The 19,426-nt window shown below is 47.3% G+C and overlaps 1 protein-coding gene across 1 annotated transcript; it reads right to left on the reverse strand.

Annotated features, from left to right (window-relative positions):
- Positions 1-99: 99 nt before the first annotated feature.
- Positions 100-17,720, reverse strand: aox5 (aldehyde oxidase 5). Its single transcript, XM_072450344.1, has 35 exons — positions 17,676-17,720; positions 16,993-17,050; positions 16,177-16,273; positions 15,958-16,066; positions 15,725-15,851; positions 15,180-15,247; positions 15,049-15,117; positions 14,865-14,945; positions 14,647-14,791; positions 14,498-14,590; positions 13,745-13,896; positions 10,502-10,595; positions 10,277-10,386; positions 10,021-10,205; positions 8,851-9,013; positions 8,687-8,776; positions 8,294-8,463; positions 7,907-8,033; positions 7,692-7,814; positions 7,508-7,604; positions 6,072-6,196; positions 5,356-5,489; positions 5,055-5,142; positions 4,881-4,967; positions 4,591-4,782; positions 4,016-4,246; positions 3,807-3,902; positions 3,529-3,657; positions 3,278-3,352; positions 3,154-3,206; positions 2,892-3,006; positions 2,755-2,820; positions 2,143-2,331; positions 496-663; positions 100-193 (listed from the first exon to the last, which is right to left on the reverse strand). Exons 1-35 carry the CDS (start codon positions 17,718-17,720, stop codon positions 143-145), a joined length of 4,002 nt encoding a protein of 1,333 aa, XP_072306445.1. The 3' UTR covers positions 100-142.
- Positions 17,721-19,426: the final 1,706 nt, after the last annotated feature.

Raw genomic sequence — 19,426 nt, forward strand, 5'->3', positions numbered from 1 at the left:
TAAACGAGGCTTCAAATGCAGATTATGGAATTTACTGTATATCTTCAAAATAAAATCAAACATTGGAGCCCCACTTCTTATGTTTGGGGGTCGCGAATGAAGGTTGAGAACCATTGATTTAGAACACTGGACATCTTTGTGGTCAAACATCGATACACCACGGAGAAGACGCCTTTTCTGTTGAGGACGCGGCCTAAAAACAGAAAGCTATTAATGCATGTTAAATGTACAACAATATTACAAATACATGTCATTGTTTCAGTAAAATATTCATCCTTTATTGTTAAGTTTTTATCATCTATTTGTATTGCCATTTTTATTCAGATTTTCATAAATATTCAGTTTAATGTTTTTTAAAGTATTAAATCAATGTAGAGAATGCAATTGTTTGTACTTGTCATTTATAATCATGAATAATGAATGTCCTTTTAATCAATTCTTACTCTAAATAAAGTCCTTTACAGTGAGTGAGAATGTACTGTTTTGGGTGTGTACCATGTGGGTGAACTGGTCCTCACAGGACATCCTGATCCTCGCGGCTGTGGCTGGAGAACTTAGAGGGAACACGGCACTCAGACCTGTGTCCGAGCGCGCCGCAGCAATGGCCGACTTTATGGCAAAGAACACAGTGGCCCCGAAGAACACTGGGGGCTCGCCTATACCCTGAGGAGAGACAGGAGAGGATCAGGACCCTGGGGGCTCGCCTATACCCTGAGGAGAGACAGGAGAGGATCAGGACCCTGGGGGCTCGCCTATACCCTGAGGAGAGACAGGAGAGGATCAGGACCCTGGGGGCTCGCCTATACCCTGAGGAGAGACAGGAGAGCATCAGGACCCTGGGGGCTCGCCTATACCCTGAGGAGAGACAGGAGAGCATCAGGACCCTGGGGGCTCGCCTATACCCTGAGGAGAGACAGGAGAGGATCAGGACCCTGGGGGCTCGCCTATACCCTGAGGAGAGACAGGAGAGGATCAGGACCCTGGGGGCTCGCCTATACCCTGAGGAGAGACAGGAGAGCATCAGGACCCTGGGGGCTCGCCTATACCCTGAGGAGAGACAGGAGAGGATCAGGACCCTGGGAGCTCGCCTATACCCTGAGGAGAGACAGGAGAGGATCAGGACCCTGGGGGCTCGCCTATACCCTGAGGAGAGACAGGAGAGGATCAGGACCCTGGGGGCTCGCCTATACCCTGAGGAGAGACAGGAGAGGATCAGGACCCTGGGGGCTCGCCTATACCCTGAGGAGAGACAGGAGAGGATCAGGACCCTGGGGGCTCGCCTATACCCTGAGGAGAGACAGGAGAGGATCAGGACCCTGGGGGCTCGCCTATACCCTGAGGAGAGACAGGAGAGGATCAGGACCCTGGGGGCTCGCCTATACCCTGAGGAGAGACAGGAGAGCATCAGGACCCTGGGGGCTCGCCTATACCCTGAGGAGAGACAGGAGAGGATCAGGACCCTGGGGGCTCGCCTATACCCTGAGGAGAGACAGGAGAGCATCAGGACCCTGGGGGCTCGCCTATACCCTGAGGAGAGACAGGAGAGGATCAGGACCCTTGGGGCTCGCCTATACCCTGAGGAGAGACAGGAGAGGATCAGGACCCTTGGGGCTCGCCTATACCCTGAGGAGAGACAGGAGAGGATCAGGACCCTGGGGGCTCGCCTATACCCTGAGAAGAGACAGGAGAGGATCAGGACATTGGGGGCTCGCCTATACCCTGAGGAGAGACAGGAGAGCATCAGGACCCTGGGGGCTCGCCTATACCCTGAGGAGAGACAGGAGAGGATCAGGACCCTGGGGGCTCGCCTATACCCTGAGGAGAGACAGGAGAGCATCAGGACCCTGGGGGCTCGCCTATACCCTGAGGAGAGAGAGGAGAGCATTAAGACCCTGGGGGCTCGCCTATACCCTGAGAAGAGACAGGAGAGGATCAAGACCCTGGGGGCTCGCCTATACCCTGAGGAGAGACAGGAGAGGATCAGGACCCTGGGGGCTCGCCTATACCCTGAGGAGAGACAGGAGAGGATCAGGACCCTGGGGGCTCGCCTATACCCTGAGGAGAGACAGGAGAGGATCAGGACCCTGGGGGCTCGCCTATACCCTGAGGAGAGACAGGAGAGCATTAGGACCCTGGGGGTACCTTAGACATGTAGATGGCGTGGGGGTTCTCGGCGTTGGCCAGCAGGTGCACGTTGAACTCTGCCGGGACGTCACACAGAGCAGGGATCTTGTACTGGGACGCGCCCCTGGTCAGAAGGGTCCCGTCTGGAGAGAAGTGCAGCTCTTCAATGGTGTACAGCCCCAGCCCCTGGACGAAGCCCCCCTCCACCTGACGCACACATGCAACAAAGAATGTGCTTAAGAGACATATCATGGTCAGTGAACTTTAACACGCTTAAAATACAGTGTTTATGAATCCTGCATCTGTTTGAGTAATCTTGTATTGTCCTGTAACTTAAGTGCTCCGAAAATGCAGGTTTTCACTTACCCCTCATCCCCGCCCACATCCCTGTTCTTAGTTGTGATTATTAGAAAAATATAAATACATGCAAATAACAGTCCGCTGCTTGTTACGGTGAAAACGGTGAAAATCTGCCGTTGTGAATGCTCCCGTTTCTATTAAGCGGTTTCAATATTGTGGTTTTAAACAATGAACAAAATGCAAAATGATTATCTACTTATAGTTCAGTACAAGTACCAGATAAAAGCAAGTGATATCAGGCATGACGGACTAAACACCAGAGAATCGCACCTGTCCAATGTCCAGCGCAGGGTTGAGGCTTCTGCCCACGTCCATCACAATGTCCGTCCGGATGTTCTGCATCAAACAACATCAATATTTAGCAGAAACGGACGGTCTTGTTTGTTCATATATTTTGGATGCAGTACTTTATGATCTCCAGTGAGGCAGTCGATCTCCACTTCAGAGCAGCAGGCCCCAAAAGTGAAGTAGTAGTAGGCGTCCCCCTCGCCCTTCTCCCAGTCCACATCGGTCGGGGGGCCCCTGGACATTCACATCAAGTCCATTTCTTTTTGTAATGCACACATACTGTAAGGGGTATGTACTGTACACTGTAGTTCCTGGTCCCTTTTAAACCCCTCCACACAGAGAGGACACACATCAGGAGAGGAACTGCAGCATCAGACTTACATGAAGAAGCCCGTGGCAGACAGGCTGATCTTCTGAAAGTACGCCTCGTTCACCTGCACAGGACGACACGCTCACCTCACAAATCATGTCCATTTCATGTCTCATAAATGTATTTTTTTCATACCCATTGTTTCCATGAGTTTTCAGGACTCTTGTCCATGACGGGCTGCAGACGTCTCATCAGCGTCTCACAGGCGTCCTGGAGTCATAACCTTCGTTACAGCTTCTCAAATGTATTCTGCCTTTTCAATCCAAGTTCAACTGAGCTACCGATGCTCAATGAACGTTACTCTTCACTTTCTTATTCTTTACTAGAGACTTCTTGACTAACTGACCTTGACAGCCAGTAACTGACCTTGACAGCCAATAACTGACCTTGACAGCCATGCCCACTGCGTCTGTGCCGAAGGAGGCGGCAGACGGAGCGGCATTGGGGACGTTTCCTGTGCACGTCTCCTTTATGAAGATGCTGGACATGGGCACTCGGAGCACCCGGCTGGCCACCTGCACACACACACACACACACGAACACACACACACATGAACGCACGCACGCACACACACACACACACACGCACACACACACACAGGAGAGAGGGGGGGCTGTGAGGCCGGTGTCCACAGGAGCCGTACTCTGGCCACACCCTCATTACCTGCAGAGCTTTGGTGTGGATGCCCTGTCCCATCTCAGTTCCTCCGTGGGACACCAGCACAGAGCCGTCCTTGTAGATGTTCACCAGGGCCGCGCCCTACGGAGGAAAATGTGTTTGTTTTGTGCCTCTCATGTTTTATTAAAGTCCAATAAAATGAAGTGGCTCATGTCTTCATGGCTTTGCTCTGGGTGAGGATGCAACGCTGCTACCTGGTTGTAGAATCCTTTGGAGAAGCCCACTCCAAACTTCTGGGGCAGCACAGCGATGCCCCTCTTCTTCCAGCGGTTCTGGGAGTTGAAGTGCTGGATGTCCCGGAGGCGGCTCTCGTACCCAGCCCTCTGCAGACACTGGTCCCAGCAGCGCAGCATGTCCACGGGGCAGAAGGCCTGCATGTGGTGGGTGTAGCACAGGTCGCCCTGGTACATGTTCACCTGCCGCACCTGCAAAGCTCACGAGGGGGTGTCTCTTTTCATACAGTGGTTCAGTGTGACTTTCAACAAAGTTGCAATCACTTATACGAAAAGCACAAAAGAGGAACTCAACACAGTTAAATCACCTCCACTTTTAAAGATAAAAGATATACACTTCACTAGCTTTCATACACAAGCTTGAAAAGGTGTGTTTCTTTGTGTGTGTGTGTGTGTGTGTGTGTGTGTGTGTGTGTCTGTAAGAATGTGTGTCTGAATGTATGTGCGCGTGTGAATGTATGTGTGTCTGTGTGTGTGCGCGTGTGTGTCTGTGTGTGAGAATGTGAGTATGTGCGTGTGTGTGTGTGTGTCCTGACCTTCTCTGGGGGCAGTCCACAGCGCACAGCCACCTCGTATAGCACACTCTCCATGACAGTGAGGCCCTGGGGCCCCCCAAACCCTCTGAAGGCTGTGTACGAGGGCAGGTGGGTCCGACACACCAGGCCCCGCCCCCTCAGGTGAGGGATCCTGTAGGCGTTATCCATGTGGAGCAGGGCCTTGTCCATGATCTACATCCAAGACAAGAAACACTTGAACTGTTTTCACTTCTGTTCCTGTGAAAGCTTTATGAGCCCTGAAGTACTCTGAAGTACTCTGAAGTACTCACAAACGCAGACTCGTCCAGAGTACAGCCTCCGTTACTGTAGTAAGTGATATCTGCAGCCACAATGGTCCCATCGCTGTTGTACCCCACCTACAGCACACAAACTATACTTTAACACAAGTATTTTACCAGTAATTACATCATTATAAAAGTATCTGAAATGGTCTACACTTGTACCTTGTACTTTCCCAGAAAAGGGTGTCGCCCTCCAGTGATGAGCATGTCGTCCCCTCTGTCCAGACAGCAGCGCACGGCTTTACCTGTCCTGAGACAACAAAAGCATCATATGTCTATCTCTCTCATACATATACAAATACAAATACATATACATGTATATATACATATACATGTATATATACATGTATGTACATATACATGTATATGTATATATACATATACATGTATGTATACATATACATGTATATACATATACATGTCCGGGACTATTTACTTCTGTTTGCTTGACCAGAGCTCTCACTTTAGTGCAGCCACAGCGGTGATGGCGGACAGTGCTGCGATCTTCATGACCTTCCCCCCGAAGCCGCCTCCCAGCCTCTTGACGTGACATGTGATCTTATTGGAGCAGACGCCCAGGGCGTGGCTCACCAGCTCCTGTGTCACACACACGGGTCAGACACACGGGTCACACACACACGGGTCAGACACACGGGTCACACACACACGGGTCACACACACACGGGTCAGACACACGGGTCACACACACACGGGTCACACACACACGGGTCAGACACACGGGTCACACACACACGGGTCACACACACACGGGTCACACACACACGGGTCACACACACGGGTCACACACACACACGGGTCAGACACACGGGTCACACACACACGGGTCAGACACACGGGTCACACACACACGGGTCACACACACGGGTCACACACACACGGGTCACACACACACGGGTCACACACACGGGTCACACACACACGGGTCACACACACACGGGTCACACACACGGGTCACACACACGGGTCAGACACACGGGTCACACACACACGGGTCACACACACACAGGGCACACACACACACACATATACGGGTCACACACACACGGGTCACACACACACACGGGGCACACACACACACACGGGTCACACACACACACACGGGTCACACACAAACGGGTCACACTCGGGTCACACTCGGGTCACACTCGGGTCACACACCTGAGTGAAGGCGGCGTGCTGAGTGCCCACGTACAGGTCCATCTCGTCGCTCTCTCCCCGGGGCACGGCGATCAACCCCTGGGTCTCCATGTAGAAGTGCTCCTGACCCCCCATGTAGAGCTCATCTGGGACGTACCACAGGTAAACACACTCTCCCAGCATGCACCGCCACACTCTCCCAGCATGCACCACCACACTGTCCCAGCATGCACCGCCACACTCTCCCAGCATGCACCGCCACACTGTCCCAGCATGCACCACCACACTCTCCCAGCATGCACCACCACACTGTCCCAGCATGCACCACCACACTGTCCCAGCATGCACCGCCACACTCTCCCAGCATGCACCGCCACACTCTCCCAGCATGCACCGCCACACTCTCCCAGCATGCACCACCACACTGTCCCAGCATGCACCGCCACACTCTCCCAGCATGCACCGCCACACTGTCCCAGCATGCACCACCACACTGTCCCAGCATGCACCACCACACTGTCCCAGCATGCACCGCCACACTCTCCCAGCATGCACCGCCACACTGTCCCAGCATGCACCACCACACTCTCCCAGCATGCACCACCACACTGTCCCAGCATGCACCACCACACTCTCCCAGCATGCACCACTCCACGCTGACAGAGACGGTGCTTTAAAACTAACGCCGTCGGCAACAATGAACAGACTTTATCGCAGTTTCAGAGATTGTGGCTTGTTTTCTTGCCCCGGGACGTGACCGGACTGTAGAGACTCTCATGAACTAATACAAATGTACTTTTGTGTTCTGGTTTCAAAATATATATTACTATTATTTAATTATACAGAGGTAAAAAACTCAATGAGAGAAACAGTTTAAGCGCAAACACTAAAAGACAGAATATCTAGATAAAATGTAACAGACAATATGGAATGACATCATGCAAAGCAAAGGTCATTGGCATTGTGGGTAATCATTGAAAAGGCCTTGGTGATTCTATGTGTTATGAATCTGTTTAGAAAGAGAGAAAAAGCATCAGAAATGTCTTTCAAAAGCGATGTTTGTATCATTTGACCGTTAAATAAAATCACTTCTGGACAAAGACATGATGCCCTGAACACAACTAACGTGTTCCGGATGTGAAAAAGTAACTTGGGGAGTACTAGATTACTAGAGTACTAGATTACTAGAGTACTAGATTACACAGGGGCACAAGACTAATGCAGTACGTTCCTCGTTTATTATACTCTGTTTATCAGTGAATGAGGGAATTAACCTTTGTCATTTACTGTCAATATCTGTCATTTCCAACACTTTTTGATGATATTAGAAGATGGAAAGTTTAGGGCAGAATCTTCACCATTTATTGTTATTTCTTTCGGCTTAATTGAATAAAAAAGATGACCTTGTTGCCTTTCATGCTTCATCTGTAACACGGCGCTCATGATGAATACTTTACCCTCTAGAACGTGTTCCGCCGTCTCCATGGCTGCGTCCACATGGCCCCGCTCCAGCTTCCTCTTGGGCTCAAAGTAAGAGTTGTGTTTTATAGCATCCTGAAAAGATCCAGACTGATTATCCCGCTGCATGAACACACGTTTGTCCAGCTCGTCTTCGTGGAGGTCAAGAGGTCAAGAGGTCACCTGTATGGTGAAGAGGACCGGCTGCAGGTCCTCGTAGGTGACGTGGATCCTGGCTGCAGCTCTGCGGGCCTGGTCCCTGGACTCTGCCACCAGCGCGCCCACGATCTGACCCACACACACCACCTGCACGCACAGGTCATGTTCCTGAGCTCATGACAAAGGGTTTACGTGACGGGCCCCTGAGGGACACTGAGACTTCCTGCTTTCAGTCCCACCTCTCTCTCGGTGAAGATCTCCTCCACCGTGTTGAACCACAGTCTCTGGTTGGATCCCGGGACGTCTGTGGCTGAGATGAAGCTGACCACTCCGGGCATCTGCAGGGCCCGGGACGGGTCAATGTTTCTGTGGACAAAGAGACCATCATCACTGGACATAGACCCTACATATAAACATGTGTGAACCATGTGGGGGCCGGGGCGTGAACCATGTGGGGGCCGGGGCGTGAACCATGTGGGGGCCGGGGCGTGAACCATGTGGGGGCCGGTGTGTGAACCATGTGGGGGCCGGGGCCGGTGTGTAAACCATGTGGGGGCCCGTGTGTAAACCATGTGGGGGCCGGGGCCCGTGTGTAAACCATGTGGTGGCCGGGGCGTGACACTGACATGACTTTAGCGTGTGCTCGGGTGCTGGTCACCATGTGCACAAACAGCTCCCCGTGGACGGGCGGCAGGTCGTCGTAGTACTTGGCCTCCCCTGTGGCCTGCTCCAGACCGCTGCAGTGCATGCTGGGACGTCCCACTGGGTCGAAGGAAGACTGGGACTGGGACACAAGCTGTGGACAGGAGACAGTGTTCATGTTTTAGTCTTTTACACTTTCTTTTTTTAGTCCAGTATTTCTAATTCTAATTCATAAGAGTTTTACAGTATAATATATTAATTTAACTATTTTAACTATGATTAATTTATGTTTTAAGCTTTTATTATTCCAAGTTAGTCAGTTTAATGTGTGATTTTAGGCCTTGTTTTAGTCGTTGTGATTCAAATCCAATCCCGACCTGGAATGACTGCGCTCCCTGTGGCACCTGGTTCCTGAAGGGTGTGAGGGCGCTCAGATGCTCCTCGGGGACACGGGCCCCGGACACGCCCTTTAACAGACAAAACCAGCCCTAAAACAAACGGCTTCATGACTGTGATACTCAGACAGTCGTGGCCTTCTCACCCTGGCTCTCATCTCCTCCATCACGTACAGGTAGAACTTATAGAAGAAGCTCAGGGCCAGGGTTTTACGGTACTCGGCCTGTCCTCCGGGGACGGACGCAGGGACCCTCACCTCCTCCGTCAGGGCGGAGCAGGCCTCAGAGAGAAGCTCCTCTCCCCACGACCTGGAACAAACATGGAGGCCGCTTATTCCAGAAGCTCCTCTGAGCGCCGCCGTACGACGTGATCCTTCTTCTGTTGTATTAGTGAACACAGGGCTGTGAGTACGTTCTGCACAGACTAAAAATCTGTTTTCAGGTCCAGAGAATCAGTGAATTGTTGACCCATTTTACACAAATAAATGTACTTTAGAGGCCAGACTTTCCCCTGGTTCTGTCATTACAACAGAAAATTCTGATCACGTGGGAAAAGAGGACGTTTTGGTAAAGTCAGTATGTTTTTAACAGACATTATTATGTTCGCCGTGTACATTTGCTATAAAGAAGGTGAATTAGATTTAAAGGACACATATTATGCATTATTTTGATCGTTTTAGCCTTTAAACTCTTTAAACACGCTCTTGTACATTTGTTTCAGCATTTCATGATTTAGAACTGTAAATATTGGTCTACAAAAAGCACACATGGCGTCAGGCGTTTCCCACGTCAGGATTTGAGTTAGCATCTCCTGGCAGCAGAGATAATTACCATGAGGAAATAAACAAAAGCTAGCTTGCCCTGACATGCTAATGCGGGCGTGCAGTTGTGATGAATGTTATTTGATGGAAGAAATGCTCCAAATGAGTCTCGGGATGATTTATGGAGCCGCCCGAGTCTGTGGAAATCATCCACGAAGAAGAGATCTGGTGCAACTTAGTGCAATCTGCAGGTCCCCCATGTGGGTCCTGAACCGCCCCTGGACCAGAGGGTACACCAGGGGTCAGGACGGATTATTGTCCTCAGCACACGTCCTCATATGGACAACCATGAACGCTTGTGGCTCAGCAAAACATTCCAGATTTATGAAAACTTGTGGCCACGTAAACAGACCCTTAGAATATAAACGCTAATCAAAATATAACAAATATATCTTTACAATATGTTGCCTCTGAACAAAGTGTAAAATGTGATGCATTTTTATGACTCTTTTATGGCTCAAACAGAGTGACATTATGAGGTGTTGAAGTCCTTACCGTCCCATGAGCCGCTGGCAGGTGAGAGCGGGCCGGACCAGTGTGGGCCCCACGCCGCCGTAAAAAATCCTGAGGGACTCGATGGTGTTGGCGTCGCCATGGAGACTGACCTTCATCCCAGCGTTCACAATGGAGAAGGCCAGCTCCCTCCTCTGAGCCTGGCGGAACGCTGCCACGTACTCGCCCTGACGGGACAAGGTCTGTTAAACACTCTGCAGCAGTGTGACTCCGCCCACCTGGCGTGCCCGCGTCTCACCGCTCTGGAGTATGGAACATGGAGCGACAGCAGCACTTCCTCAGGTCTAAGGATGGTCTGTCCAAAGCCTCTGAACATGTCCTCGTCCAAAGCCACAGTCCTGGTGCCGTCTGTGGGTAAAGACACACGATAAAGCTGTGACATCACTCTCATGACATCGTACTGTATGATTGTGTGGGCGGGACCGGGCGGGACTGGGCGGGACCGGGCGGGACTGGGCGGGACCTTCTGAGCAGATGTCCAGGGTGCAGTCCAGGGCGGCCAGCACGCTGCACAGGTCGTACTTGGGGTTTGCACTCATAATATTCCCTCCCACGGTCTGTGATGGCATAAAATACAATCACATTATTACTAGAGTTATGATATATTAACGATGTGACATGTGGTACATTGTGTAGTAACAAAGAGTAAAGGAGGAGACTTTAGTCAGTTTAATCGTTCTGGAGTGGTTCATGGGACAAAAGAAATCAAGACCTTTTCAATCGGATGGAAATGGTGTGAGCAGAAGTATTTCTACTTTCCTGACCTCAGGAGAATTAGAGTCAGACAGATGAACAAACAAACAAAGTGTGTTAAGAAATAAAACCTTTCTTTAAATAGCTTTAGTGTCTGAGATACAACCTCTACAGCCTCAGAAGACCTGGGGCTTCAAATGTGAGAAACTAAGCTGAGTGTAAAGTCTATCTTTTATAAATTTGCTTGAATTTGTTTATTAATTAATGGTTCAACATTAAACTCATTTATTTAAGAAACATTCATTATGGAAATTTCTGCTTTGGTCAAATATAAAGAACCGGATATTTTAGACTCGATCCCATCAATTGTAACACCATGAATTGTTTTAGATTGTGTAATATTTGGGTCAATGGACCAAGTACAAGACAAACTGGAGGAGGGACCAAGCACAGCCCTGTCTCATCCCTCCTTCCAGAGTCAGTGGTCATGTGACGGTTGATCTTTATTCTCCTGTCTCGTATTTTTAACATTTCTGCTTATTTTTAAAGTTGCCAGACAAATCGTTTAAAGAAATTTGATGCACTTTTGTATTTCCTTTGTTTGGTAAAGATCACTTCCTGTTTCCTGTGAGGACGGATCACTCGTTTCTCTGTTTGAATTCATGCATTTCAGGATTCTGTTTTACCTACAGCTATTTTAGTTTTTCTCACAGATCATTTCCTTTTTCTCTCTGTTTGTTTCTTTTTCCTGAAACTCTTCTCTCTCATTATCAATAGAAGATCGGTAATCGGAAAAATAATACAACGCTGTGTGGAAATAAATCTTTTAATATTGCAGAAGCTGAAGGAAACTGCCACAGTGAATGTGATGTGTTTCACCTTCCCCCTATCTCTGTATGTACGGTGTATGTACGGTGTATGTACGGTGTATGTACGGTGTATGTACGATGTATGTACGATGTATGTACGGTGTATGTACGGTGTATGTACGGTGTATGTACGGTGTATGTACGATGGACGTACGGTGTATGTACGGTGTACGTACGGTGTATGTACGATGTATGTACGGTGTATGTACGGTGTATGTACGATGGACGTACGGTGTATGTACGGTGTATGTACGATGTATGTACGATGTATGTACGGTGTATGTACGGTGTATGTACGGTGTATGTACGGTGTATGTACGATGGACGTACGGTGTATGTACGGTGTACGTACGGTGTACGTACAGTGTATGTACGGTGTACGTACGGTGTATGTACGATGTACGTACGATGTATGTACGGTGTATGTACGGTGTATGTACGGTGTATGTACGGTGTATGTACGATGGACGTACGGTGTATGTACGGTGTATGTACGATGGACGTACGGTGTATGTACGGTGTACATACGGTGTATGTACGATGTACGTACGATGTATGTACGGTGTACGTACGGTGTATGTACGGTGTATGTACGGTGTATGTACGATGTATGTACGGTGTATGTACGATGTATGTACGGTGTATGTACGATGTATTTACGGTGTATGTACGGTGTATGTACGTGTATGTACGGTGTATGTACGATGTATTTACGGTGTATGTACGGTGTATGTACGGTGTATGTACGATGTATGTACGGTGTATGTACGATGTATGTACGGTGTATGTACGGTGTATGTACGGTGTATGTACGATGTATGTACGATGTATGTACGGTGTATGTACGGTGTATGTACGGTGTATGTACGGTGTATGTACGATGGACGTACGGTGTATGTACGGTGTACGTACGGTGTATGTACGATGGACGTACGGTGTATGTACGGTGTACGTACGGTGTACGTACGGTGTATGTACGATGTACGTACGATGTACGTACGGTGTATGTACGATGTATGTACGATGTATGTACGGTGTATGTACGGTGTATGTACGGTGTATGTACGGTGTATGTACGGTGTATGTACGGTGTGTGTACGATGTATGTACGGTGTATGTACGATGTATGTACGGTGTGTGTACGATGTATGTACGGTGTATGTACGATGTATGTACGGTGTGTGTACGGTGTATGTACGGTGTGTGTACGATGTATGTACGGTGTATGTACGGTGTATGTACGGTGTATGTACGGTGTATGTACGGTGTATGTACGGTGTATGTACGATGTATGTACGGTGTATGTACGGTGTATGTACGGTGTATGTACGGTGTGTGTACGATGTATGTACGGTGTATGTACGGTGTATGTACGGTGTATGTACGGTGTATGTACGATGTATGTACGGTGTATGTACGGTGTATGTACGGTGTATGTACGGTGTATGTACGATGTATGTACGATGTATGTTCGGTGTATGTACGGTGTATGTACGGTGTATGTACGGTGTATGTACGGTGTATGTACGGTGTACGTACGATGTACGTACGATGTACGTACGGTGTATGTACGATGTATGTACGATGTATGTACGGTGTATGTACGATGTATGTACGATGTATGTACGATGTATGAACGATGTATGTACGGTGTATGTACGGTGTATGTACGGTGTGTGTACGGTGTATGTACGGTGTATGTACGGTGTATGTACGGTGTGTGTACGATGTATGTACGGTGTATGTACGATGTATGTACGGTGTATGTACGGTGTGTGTACGATGTATGTACGGTGTATGTACGATGTATGTACGGTGTGTGTACGGTGTATGTACAGTGTGTGTACGATGTATGTACGGTGTATGTACGATGTATGTACGGTGTATGTACGGTGTATGTACGATGTATGTACGGTGTATGTACGGTGTATGTACGATGTATGTACGGTGTATGTACGATGTATGTACGGTGTATGTACGGTGTATGTACAATGTATGTACAATGTATGTACGGTGTATGTACGGTGTATGTACAATGTATGTACAATGTATGTACGGGGGGAAAATCAATTGGAAACAGAGGTACATTTGTATATAAAGTATTGGAAGTATTTAAGTATTTGCCTGGTGTACGTGGTACTCACTGCCATGTTCCGGATCTGTTTCCCGGCCAGACTCTGGAGGGTCAGCAGCAGCGCCCTGAACCCCGCGCTCAGCTCCTCCTCCGTCTGCTGCACCGCCCTCTCCAGCTCCCCCTTCAGGCGGCTCAGGCTGCTGCCCGCACCGATGCTCAGGCCTGCGGTCAGAGCGTGCGGTCAGAGCGTGCGGTCAGAGCGTGTCAGAGCGTGCGGTCAGAGCGTGCGGTCAGAGCGTGCGGTCAGAGCGTGTCAGAGCGTGCGGTCAGAGCGTGCGGTCAGAGCGTGGGGTCAGAGCGTGGAGGTCAGAGCGTGAGGTCAGAGCGTGGGGTCAGAGCGTGGGGTCAGAGCGTGCGGTCAGAGCGCGAGGTCAGAGTGTGCGGTCAGAGCGTGAGGTCAGAGCGTGCGGTCAGAGCGTGGGGTCAGAGCGTGCGGTCAGAGAGGGGGGTCAGAGCGCGCGGTCAGAGCGTGCGGTCAGAGTGTGCGGTCAGAGCGTGAGGTCAGAGCGTGCGGTCAGAGCGCGAGGTCAGAGTGTGCGGTCAGAGCGTGAGGTCAGAGCGTGCGGTCAGAGCGTGGGGTCAGAGCGTGCGGTCAGAGAGGGGGGTCAGAGCGCGCGGTCAGAGCGTGCGGTCAGAGCGTGCGGTCAGAGGGGGGTCAGAGAGGGGGTATTCAGAGCATGAGACAGGGGGCCGACAGGGGGCCGACAAGGGGCCGACAGGGGGCCGACAGGGGGCCGACAGGGGGCCGACAAAGCAGACTCACCGTTCTTTGACCATTCCACGCGGGAGAGTTCAGTGACCCTCCCAGCGTAGATGAGCAGTGGGCTGTGCTGACCTTTCACCTGCAGATTTGGACCTGGGGCAGAAATGTGACCAGTGAATAAGAACAAATGACCCGTATTGAACTCGTACCTAACGTGGTGTTGCCGAGCAGCAGAGGGGCTTCTGGGTGTCGGGATTTGAGTTCCAGGAGCTGTGGCAGGTCAGAAGGAGCCTTCAGACTGACCCGCGCTCCTCTGAAGCACAGCACGTGTCCAGAGCGCTGCTGGGCCTTTATCTGCAACAGAGAGGACGCCATGGAGCTCTGTCTGACCAATGCCACGTACGGTCAGTCACATATTCAAACAGACCATGAGCTCTGGAGGGAAGATGAGGTCTTGAGTCGGGTCTAACGGGAGGAAATGATCCTGGAGGAAAAGTTGTTCTGAGAGCTGAAAAAAAGTGAGTTATATACCTCTTCCATTTGTGATGACATAACTTCAGTGCAGTATTTAACTCAAGGTTAAGTGCACTCTAATGTAAATATCTCCATACGTCACTGTCATTTGAGTCCTCGGCTCCATTTTCCCTGCAGCACTTTCCACTTCCACAGCATCCGGATGACTACAAATGAATATTACAATCATATTCAATATTCTGCAGCAGGTTTAAACAGGAGCTCGTACCTGAGCGTCACAGAACGTCTTGAACCCGTCGATGATCGGTCTGTAGCCAGTGCAGCGACAAAGGTTTCCTGTGTGTGAGAAAATATGATTAAAGTGCATTTAGTATCTTTAATTAAAGTAGTATTAGAGGTGTAACAGTTAAAGAAAAACCTAATGAAAGAGGGTCAGTGTGGCTGATCCAGATGCAGTCTCATGACAGATACACTCTAAAGTCGTACTCATTGTTCCCAGTTTGAACATGAAGCTTAAGTGTTGTTATGTGTTTTATAAAGCGGAACTGAAACGGAAACGATTGTTCTATAAAGAAAAGAACAATGCAACAGCAGATTCTCTTTACGTGGGAAAGACACAATAAACGCATTATTTAAGATAAAGCCTTTGACTAATGCTAATTTGCAAATAAGTTGTAAGTTACAAATGAATTGTTTCTGAATTAGCTACACAACTGCTGCCGAGCGGAGGTTTTATAAGATAAAGTCTATCACATATTTTCCATGTAATAGATATAACTCTGGGGATCAGAGCTGAGGACAGAACCCTCTCACCAGCCAGAGCCTCCCTGATGTCCTCCATACTGGGCTGGGGCGTGGTCCTCAGCAGTGTGTACATGGACATGACCATTCCAGGAGTGCAGAAGCCGCACTGAGAGCCGTGAGCTTTGGCAATCCGCTCCTACAAACACACATATATATATATATATATATATATATATATATATATATATATATATATATATATATATATATATATATATATATATATACAGGTCTGTGCTCACCTGGACGGGGTGGAGTTTGGTTTTGGTGCTACCGATGCCCTCCACGGTCACCACAGCTGCTCCGTGGAGTGTGACTATGGGCTGGAGACAAGCGGTCACTGTGTAATGTCTGCAGCGGTCAAGGACGTAAGCTTATGTGTTTACATCTTCTGCAATGTGCATGTTCTCCCTGTGTCACTGCAAGTATCCTGTACATGGCCCTGGTGTGTAGAAGGATACATGACTCTCTCCTGGCTGTGGTCGTATCTGGAGACCATGACAGTGCAGGCCCCACAGCCGCCTCCTCCACACGCAGACTTGGCCCCGGTCAGACCCACTGTCAGCAAACATATATATAACACACAGGACTAGCATTCTCTTCTGTTCATTTCTTTATAAAATATTTATCTTAGTGTTTGCTCTGTTGTTTTTTTCTACAAAAACATTGCAGATTAAGTGACTTCAACTTGACTAGAAACATTTCTGAATAGATCATATTTATGAAGAACGGTTGCCTCCTGTCATGGGCACAATAAATGGAATATACTTTTGACAGAAGGAAAAAGACCATCACAAAGACATTATAACAGACGTTAGAGAAATGGAAAAACACACGAATTTAACAAACTGTGAACAAACTGGGACATTTATTTTAATTATTCTTTTGATTATTCCTTGTTGTCGTATCTGTCAATGCTGCATTCACATCCTCTAGAAGACTCTCTGATGTATATATATATACACCATATATATATATATATATATATATATATATATATATATATATATATATATATATATATATATATATACACCATATATATGGATACAATATTGTTGTAAAAACAACAACAGTTGAATGAATAAGGAGGGAAAGAGAATGTAATTTTGTTTTGACAGGTGAAGAATGGCCACATATAAATATTCTCTATGAAGAACAAAATCACACGTTTGGAAGGAATTCTGTTGGAGAAATACTCCAGTGCATCATGTGTGTGCACTATTCACAATGAAATACAGATTACTTGGAGAAACTGCGTGTGAGGTGGGACAGACCTTTCCTGCGAAGGAAACTGAGCAGAACCTCCTCTGGATCTGCATTTCTCTCAACAATCTGTGAAAAAATGAATTCAAAATTGTGAATGGACCTGAGACACCTTCCATCACAGAGGACACACCACAGACACGTCACATGACCCAGCACACGTCACATGACCCACTGGGAGCAGAGTATGACATTGATCAGTCCGAGTACTAACATGCTGCATTCCCTCGTTGAAACCGTTTACGGTCCCTAAAAAGTGTGATAAATGAAGTTGTCTCAGGAGATAATGTCCCATAAAGTGTCCTTTGTTCTGCTGCTGTGAGAACTCAAACATCTCAACAATCGATTAAACACACTTCAATCTGTCTTTGTGCTGCTCCGTTTGTATGTGATTTTTAACAAACACAAATGATTATTATATCTGCTTTAGAACTAAACGTAGGGCTGTAAATAGCACATTTTCCAAAGTATAGCAAAAAAAGGAAACAAATTTATTCATCACTAGAAAAACAATTGCAATATGAACTTTGGTTGACAAGTTCCATTTTTAGTTTTATTTTAGTTGTATATAGTTTTTATAGATTATTCTTCATTCAACATAATTATTTCGAGTTTCCTAATTTATCTCTCGTCTCGACTGTAACAAACACATGCTAAATGATTATTAAAAATATGTAATGAGGAACATTCTGACCTTTTTGCCGTTGATGTAGAAAAGGAGTTCGCTGGAGTCGACCATGATTCCACTTCAGACCGAAGAGTGAACTCCCAGCATCAGGTCAAGAAGGTGATGACCCGTCTGTCTGCTTCTGACTGGACGAGGCAGCACAGGTGGGCGGAGTCTGCATTAAAGACCGTCGACACGCTCGTGTTTAGCTGCGTCTGGAGGATCGAGAAGCTTCAACAGAGGCAGAGCTAAAAGTCTAATGTAAAGGCAAGTTTATTTGTAGAGCACAATAAGAACAGGAAGATCAGAAGCAGTAAAATCACAAAGACATTGGACATTAGAGGTCTCCACTGTCTCTATTTTACAAATCAAAGCGGCAGAATTGACAAAGCAGATTGTTTATAGTCTTTTTGCAACGGTAAAAAAGTCTTGATCTTGAAAACTGGAATCTAATCCCCGACTTAAGTTTAAGGCAAAGGATTGAAACCATAAGATTTCTCTACCTGTTCCAGACTCTTCAAATGTCCCCCCCAGACGTCTGTTTGATGAGTGGAATAAAACAATCTCAAGATTTCTCTGGCAAAGCAAAACACCGTGCATCCAATTCAAAACTCTACAACTACCAAAAGAAAAAGGAGGCGGGGTTTGCCTTGTCTGAAGAATGTCTTTGTTTCATCTCAGATCAGAGCGTGTGACCCAGAATATGAAGCTCAATGGAAAAATATTGAGAGTAATGTTGTGCTGTGGTTCCTGTGCAGGTCTCACTGGGAAATGTGGACAATTGAGTCATTTTGAGCAGGTGGAGAATCCATGGGTAAAATCTGTGCTTGTGACCTGGAAAGGCCTAATCAAAACATAACTTTAGCATACATGTTAATCTTAAAGTGGTTGGTTTCTGATCAGGGTCAAGAGCAAAGATTAGATATTTAAAATCTGTAAAACAAACGGTGTAAAGGTTTCAAGTTGTGAAGGGAAATCACATGAAATGTTTTATAATGTTGAAAGAATCCTTTGACTTTAATGGACATTTTCAAATAAGAAGTTATTATAACCAGAAAATTAAACAAAGCAAAGAACTAACAAATATTTATTCAAGCTTTATTCAAATAAGAACTTTCAAGGGGAATAATATCTAAATTATATAAACGCTTAAATAATCTGGACAGTCATTCAACCATGTATATAAAGAATAAATGGGAAAAAGAAGGTAGCTTTGTTTTGACGGATGGAGAGTGGGAAAGTAAATGTACATCTCAATGGAAAACAAGTAAATCACATGGAGAGATAATAATCCCATGTCAAAATGCTCATTATTGGCAGGGAAATCAATACTGATCTCTATTCTCTCTCTGCTCCTGTTTTATTTCATTTTGTAAAACTTAAAAAAGAAGAAAAGAAAATATTAAAAAAAGAATAAATGAGGTACAGACAGATGTTTTCTCGACCTGGCTCACTTTTCACAAAATCACCTGCTGTTTTCACCTATTGCATCAACTTTACAGATGAAATGGTTTAGGAAAGAAAAGTAACAAAATACTCAAAAACAGAAGTGAATGGTGTGATTGAATGTCTCAGATTTGTTGCAAATTGACAAAACCACAATCTACAACAGAAAAGCTTTCAGCAAATATGTGGAGAATGTTTTTTATGGAGGACTTGGAGGATAAAGTATTCTAAGATTCTGTCCACAATCCACACTCTCATTGTGTAAACTCTAGATGACCGACTGGACAAAGCGGCCCCTCAGGAGCCCACAGATCACCTGACCCATGTGGACA

Source organism: Eucyclogobius newberryi, unplaced genomic scaffold (assembly GCF_026437365.1).
Source record: "Eucyclogobius newberryi isolate DKJ021-1_F unplaced genomic scaffold, fEucNew1.0.hap1 SCAF_1, whole genome shotgun sequence".
Lineage (NCBI taxonomy): Eukaryota > Metazoa > Chordata > Actinopteri > Gobiiformes > Gobiidae > Eucyclogobius > Eucyclogobius newberryi.

Excerpts from the sequence above, each read along its gene's own strand:
- aox5 (XM_072450344.1), bottom strand. The coding sequence starts at position 17,720 with ATGGTCGACTCCAGCGAACTCCTTTTCTACATCAACGGCAAAAAG. Across the intron at positions 10,596-13,744 it reads AACAGATCCGGAACATGGCA|ACCGTGGGAGGGAATATTAT; the intron begins GTGAGTACCACG and ends ATGCCATCACAG. Across the intron at positions 5,490-6,071 it reads AGCACGCCGCCTTCACTCAG|GAGCTGGTGAGCCACGCCCT; the intron begins GTGTGTGACCCG and ends TGTGTGACACAG.